Here is a 6,453-nt window from a genome sequence, read left to right on the forward strand (position 1 = left end):
TATTTGACCTCATTTTATAAAAGGTGTAGTATTTTCAAAGAAAGCGCATTTTCGAAATCGGATATTATTCCACAAATATATTTAATTCCTTTCTATTCTTATTATTATATCAGTAAAATCCGTCCTGTGTCATTGCCGTTTCAGGTTTCGGGTCGTTTACGTTTAAGCAATGAAATACTTTTTGCTGATATTTTTCACATTATCTGCTATTATTGTATTTGAAACATCGTCTCTTAAAATACCGGTAAGTTTGACTGTCTGTTTGTATTTTTTAAGGCATATATATATATACATTCTCTTTATTTTTAAACATGTTTAAGGCATTCTCCTTATTTTTAAACATGTTTAAGGCATTACAAAAGTTACACCGTTTCTTAACGAAAGAAGAATTAAGAGGTATATTTAATGTGGATAGATACGACGACGGTAAGTACTTTTATTTTATATTTAATCTTTCTTTAATAGAAATTTTATAAATATTTGGAGTGTTGTAAGTCTCTAGAAGTCATTCAACTGCGATTTACTATGATTTTGAAATGTTTAATATTTGATATTCCTCGAAAAGTATTGCTAGGTTAAAAAGAATGTGGAGATTGTATTGTAATTTGATGATCTAACTTGGTTTTCGAGACACTTCACTGTGTCTCGTATAAAGTTTTAATAATAAAATACTAAAACAGATTTAGTAAAGCGTTGATATTAGGTCTATTTTAATAATTAAGTTGTAGCACTCTAAACATTACGGAATGTAACTTTCATAGAAAGCTTAAGTTTCTAAGTGAGTTGCAAGATTTCCTGATACACTCTAATTTGTTGGATATCACTTACAGGTCAACACTGGTCAACACATTAATATAAGATAGTGTTAAGCTAGTTTCAAGCCAGTTTGAAGCCAATCGTTATATATATAACTAGTTGACTAGTATACATGCTGACTAGTATACATGCTGACTAGTATACTGTTGACATTATATATATATGCGACTAGTTTCCTTGAAAATATTTTCTTTTTAGCCAAATATATGCAAACCTCTGAATAACGGCCACTGACGAAAACATAAAAATGGCCCTTGTTTAGAGGCTATTTTTGTTAAAAAGAGTTCGTGAATAAATGGCCTCTCTTCAGGGGTGGCCTATACTGGAGGTTCGACTATATATATATTTTGTTTTATGTACATTTTAAGATTAACTTCTTTCCAAACATTATTAAAAAATCAAACAAATTATTTTGATTTACATTTTATATTTATTTTAGAAAGAATAATTTTACTGATGCAAATCAATAATTAATTTAAGATAATTGTAGATTTGATGATAATAGATTTACAATTTAAAAAAATAAAATAAATGAAAAATATTTATGATCAATAAAAAGTAAATATCTATTGTTAATGCATAATTTTTCTAATTATATAAAGCATTGAAACAAAGTTAACTTCATTATATTTACAGATTAAAGATATTTAAATACTTATAAATACTGTAGTAATTTCATCACTTGAAATAATTTCATGTCATTACGAAAATCCACTTTAGAAATGATATAAATGGATATCATTGATTATAATAAAATCTTGTTTTTACTAAAGATATTTTATTCCTACTAAAATTCTATAAATATACTTTTAATAAAAGGTTAAATAGTATATAAAACATTCATTTACTTATGAAATGGGTAGCAGCAGCATTTAATTAAATTATTATTGCATGCGAAAACCACGCAATGTGTCGCTGTTTAAGCGCAACATGAAACCTCCGGTAATATGGCGGGCAAATTGTATCAGAGCAAATAGGCGCCTCAACTTAGTCTGTATTTCCTTACTCTATGTTAAAATAACTTAGTAATTTATTAGAAAGAAATGCTGATTGGTTGTTTTCTTTTTAAATAATAAAAGCAGACAACTTTTTTGAAAACATATCTTAATATTTTTTCTTATAAAATTACTTGCGGAGATATTTAAATGAAAATATTATTAAAAAGAGATTGATTAATAGTTCCAGATTACGAAGTTGTTTATGTCGGAACAAAAAACATAAGCAAACGACAAGGACGCCATATTGAAAACGATGATAGAGCCGGCTTCCGATTAAAAGGAGACAATCTAAATTTGAATTTAGAAGAAAATAGAAATTTAATATCTCCGTCGCTAAATATTGTGGAAGTTTCATCTGATGGAGAAAAAATTTCAAACTTTTCAGGGAAAAATTGCCATTATATAGCATATAATAATGATGTCGCAGCTGCTGTTAGCAACTGTGCAGAAAATGCACAAGGAGAAATGGTAAAACTTTTCATTTATTTATTTATTTATTTACATGTATAACAATTATTATTCAAAAATGCAATTGTTTAGATTAGTGCATGTCACATGATCACGTAGTAAAGGCATTCTTGAATCATCGACGGGATTTTAACCTATCACAAGGAGCGATCCAAATTCGAATCAGATCCAGACTTCCATGTTGTATCATGGGAAATAAGGATCGAAGCGCTATTCCCCATTCTCAACTAATGCTATTCCACCTGATTCTCAATATCTATTCTAGGTTGGCCTGATCGACCATATGAGTACTTATGACCTCAATGAAAACAAATAAGGAGTCATCACGGGTTCTATTGCGTTCTTAACTCGTAACGAAAATAATTATAAACAGAGCTGGAACCCTAATGTCAACGCATTAATGGTCTACATGTAGATGCCTGGCGTTAATAAATTAATCTTTTTTAAAGTTTAATTTATTTTTGTAAAGATACTTTAACAAAAAATTTATTAGTCTTTTTTCTTTTTACAAATGTTTGATATTAATTTAATACTTTTTCCTTTATGTGGGAACTAAGAGGGCCTTTTTAATCGTACCCATCATATGCTTGGCGAAGCACATGATGGGTCGGTCTCTATCTGTCACTACAAATAGAGACCAATCCCCGAAATACTCCTGGAGTTTTTTGATCGCCCGGATTTGATGCAGGATGCCCCGAAGCCATTGGCTCGCATTAATTTAATATTATAAAATTATACTTTTTACTCACAAATTTGATAATTATTTTGTGAATTTTTTTCTACATTTAATCAGTGTACAGTACTTGCTTCTTACAAAATTTAATTTTCTCTTTTACAGACAGGAATGTTAATTCTCCCCGATAAGATAGTTTCTTTAAAACCTTTACCAAGACATTTGCGTTTAAAATTAGGACATTTACTCCGTCAAAATAATGAAATTAATTTCGATGATATACCTCATTTTATTCATCAAAATTCTGAATATTCTGAAATGAAAAGGAAAGGTAAGCAAAATTTCATTTAATTTCATTATAAGATTGATCTTAACCTCTTTAGTTATAAACGCGATCTCCAGCTGATAGAGTTAAAGCTTTAATGCTTTTTCTATGGGAAAATCCTTTTCTATAAATGCTCAAAATGGAAGCAGATAGAATCAAACACTTTTTGGCATTAAAACTACATTTAATTCTTTTATTAACTTACGGTTTAGATTTTTGAAAATCGAATTCGTTAATTTTCTACGAATTTTTAAAGTGGGAAAAAAGTAAAGTTTCATTCGATTTTTGAGAATTTTTGGAAAAGGGTTTTGCCATAGAAAAAGCATTAAATTTTTAACGCCACAGCTGGAGATTGGATGCATAACTGAAGATGTTACAATTCACAGATTATGATTGCCACAGACTGTTCATAATCCGTTACAATCATCTTGAACAAGACAAGTGAAAGTTTTCTTTTATTTTTGAATTAGTTTCAGAGATGTGGGATGATGAAATAATTTTGCCGAATCTAAAACCTTTCGATAGCGAAAAAAGTGATGAAGTAACAAGTACAAAAGGGAGAAGATCCAATAATAAGTTATATTTAGAATTAGCAGTCTTTTTTGATCAAGCAGCGTATAAAAGACTTATGCCAGTCGTGAAAAACGATGACAAAAGTTTGCGCGATATGTTATTGGGATTCGTAAATCAGGTGAAATTTTAAGTGGCTCTATAATGTATTTTTTATAATTCTTAGTGTCAATTACATGCCATTATATAAATTAATTTTTACAGATTCAAGCGTTGTATTACCAAAAGGCCTTACAAAGAAAACTTCACATTACTTTAGTACATCTCGAAATTCAAAAAAAGCAACCTGTAAGTTTATGTAAAAGATTTTTATATTGTATTTTACTTAAATTTATGTTAAACGTATATTTAGAGTGATCTACCTCATCATGATGGTGAAAAAGATGCTTTATTAACATCGTTTTGCAAGTATCAATCTAAGAAAAATCCATCTTCTGATGATGATCCTGGTCATTGGGATATGGCACTTTATCTCTCAGGGTAAGTCATTTTCTAATTTCATTCTAAATTGATTTTCATACATAAATATATCATTAAAACTGTATTAATTTAAATTATTATATGTATTTTCAGTCTGAATTTTTTTGGAATGGATAAAGGGAAAAAGAACGGAATTACAATGGGTGAGATATAATTTACATATAAACGACTCACAAATTATGAATACTTATTGTAAAGTTCGTTTCAGGCCTCGCCCCTGTGGGAGGAGTGTGCATGAAGGCTCACTCATGCGTTATATCAGAATTTGGCGCTGTAAATGATATAGGACGACCATATCCTTCAGCTGGACTCATGTCCACTTATGTAGCAGCTCACGAAATGGCTCATAAGTAAGAAACATAGCAATTATTTCTGCGGAAAAAATTATTTTTTACAATTTAATTTTTTATAGTTTGGGTATGTATCACGATGGACCTCCTCTAAACAAGGATTGCGCTTCAAATGGCTTTATAATGTCACCAAGTCGAGGAAGTAAAGGAGAAACAGTTTGGTCCTCTTGCAGTTCTAAAGTGTTGAAGAATTTAAAGTAAGTAAATTAAATAAAACACGAGTTACTCTGGTGTTAGAGTGAAATAATTTCTTTGTTTTCTAGAAAAGACTGTCTAATTGATAAGCAAGATTCTAATGAAAATGATCATAAAAAATATAATATGGTACCTGGACAAATTTGGGATGCTTACGATCAATGCCGTGTTTTTCTGAAGGACGAAGAAGCCATTCTGTATAATGATACTGTATTGGATGTAAGAATTAATAACTTTTTATTGATAAACTTTTTGAAATTAAATAAATAATAGCGAATTTAAAACTTTCTTCAGTCAGTTTGTGAACAGACCCTTTGCAAGAGTCCTAACAGGATTGGATATTATTCGGCAGGACCCGCACTTGATGGCACGTTTTGCGGAAGTAAAAACGTGAGTATAAATCTTATAAAAAAATTATTAAAATCAAAATACTTATATTAACATTCCATTTATTTAAAATCCAGTGGTGCAAAGATGGAAAATGTGTGCCGTGGGGTGACCAGAAAATAGAAGTTGTTTCCGGTGGGTGGAGCGCTTGGGAGAAAGGAAAATGTGAATCTGGTTGCATTACAAAGTCAAAAGGGGCTCAGAAGAATAGAAGAAGATGCGATAACCCGAAGTGTGTGTCTGTCAGAATAGTCTTAGTATATTGACCAAAATTTAACACAATTAAATTTTAAGGTTTGAAAATTATGTGAAAAAATTTTCTTTCAGGCCGAAAAATACAGAGGATGTTTGTCATGGCGATACTACTACTGTAAAATTATGTGACGATTCTTCAGTACGTTCACTTTCAATTATTTTTGAACTTTTCAATGACTTCTTATTTTAATTAATATGATCTTTAAAACTCTTTCCACCTTGTGGGCACCAAGAAAGCCTTTTTGATTAAGCTCGCCGGTGTGTTTTGCCAGGAATACAATTAGGCGGTCAGGTGGTGAGGGATGGGCCAAAATTACTTGTTAAGTGCCATATATTTACAGTAATTATCCATTTTCAGATATGTAAAAGCCGAGTAGACGTTGTAAAATATGCTACCGAGAGATGTGAACAATTTTCCAAGTATGTTCCCGACGTCGTTGCTGAAGGAACTCAGGTTCCTCACGAGGAAGGGGGTAAGCATAGACTGTATGTATAATTCGGACATTAGCGTGCACAGAATTCTAAGATTTTTGCATTTATATTAAAGACAGAAGCTGGCAATCATGCGCTGTATTTTGCAAAACAAAGACTGGTTCGTGGTATACACCGCGTCACGAACTGAATGATATGGATGTGGATACTTATTTCCCAGATGGAACATGGTGTCATAATGATGGCAAGAGAGATTATTATTGTCAATCGAGGTTGTGCCAACCAGCAGCAAAGGCAAGAAATCAAGGAGGAAAATCGTTAAGGCCAGAAGTTACAATAGATATTCTGAATAATGCCAGACCTAAACAAGCTGATGTAGATAAGAAATTAAAGGAATATTTCGAGTATAAGAAATCTGCAAATAGACCAAAACCAAAATCTGGTGATTTTGAAAAACCCAACGAAGAAGATTACGTCATTGACTCCATTTCCTCCAATGTATAA

At 31.0% G+C, this 6,453-nt stretch overlaps 1 protein-coding gene across 1 annotated transcript; it reads left to right on the forward strand.

The window, feature by feature from the left end:
* Positions 1–341: 341 nt before the first annotated feature.
* LOC136972074 (A disintegrin and metalloproteinase with thrombospondin motifs adt-1-like) lies at positions 342–6,453 on the forward strand. Its single transcript, XM_067266618.1, has 15 exons — positions 342–426; positions 1,996–2,282; positions 3,121–3,286; positions 3,751–3,971; positions 4,055–4,138; positions 4,203–4,330; positions 4,424–4,473; positions 4,539–4,680; positions 4,743–4,877; positions 4,944–5,094; positions 5,170–5,265; positions 5,340–5,494; positions 5,590–5,656; positions 5,876–5,990; positions 6,065–6,453. The coding sequence occupies exons 1-15, from the start codon at positions 342–344 to the stop codon at positions 6,451–6,453; spliced, it is 2,271 nt and encodes a 756-aa protein (XP_067122719.1).

Source organism: Centruroides vittatus, unplaced genomic scaffold (assembly GCF_030686945.1).
Source record: "Centruroides vittatus isolate TY-2023 unplaced genomic scaffold, ASM3068694v2 contig_2787, whole genome shotgun sequence".
Classification (NCBI taxonomy): domain Eukaryota; kingdom Metazoa; phylum Arthropoda; class Arachnida; order Scorpiones; family Buthidae; genus Centruroides; species Centruroides vittatus.

Excerpts from the sequence above, each read along its gene's own strand:
- LOC136972074 (XM_067266618.1), top strand. The coding sequence starts at position 342 with ATGTTTAAGGCATTACAAAAGTTACACCGTTTCTTAACGAAAGAAGAA. Across the intron at positions 2,283-3,120 it reads AAAATGCACAAGGAGAAATG|ACAGGAATGTTAATTCTCCC; the intron begins GTAAAACTTTTC and ends TCTCTTTTACAG. Across the intron at positions 4,878-4,943 it reads AAAGTGTTGAAGAATTTAAA|AAAAGACTGTCTAATTGATA; the intron begins GTAAGTAAATTA and ends TTTGTTTTCTAG.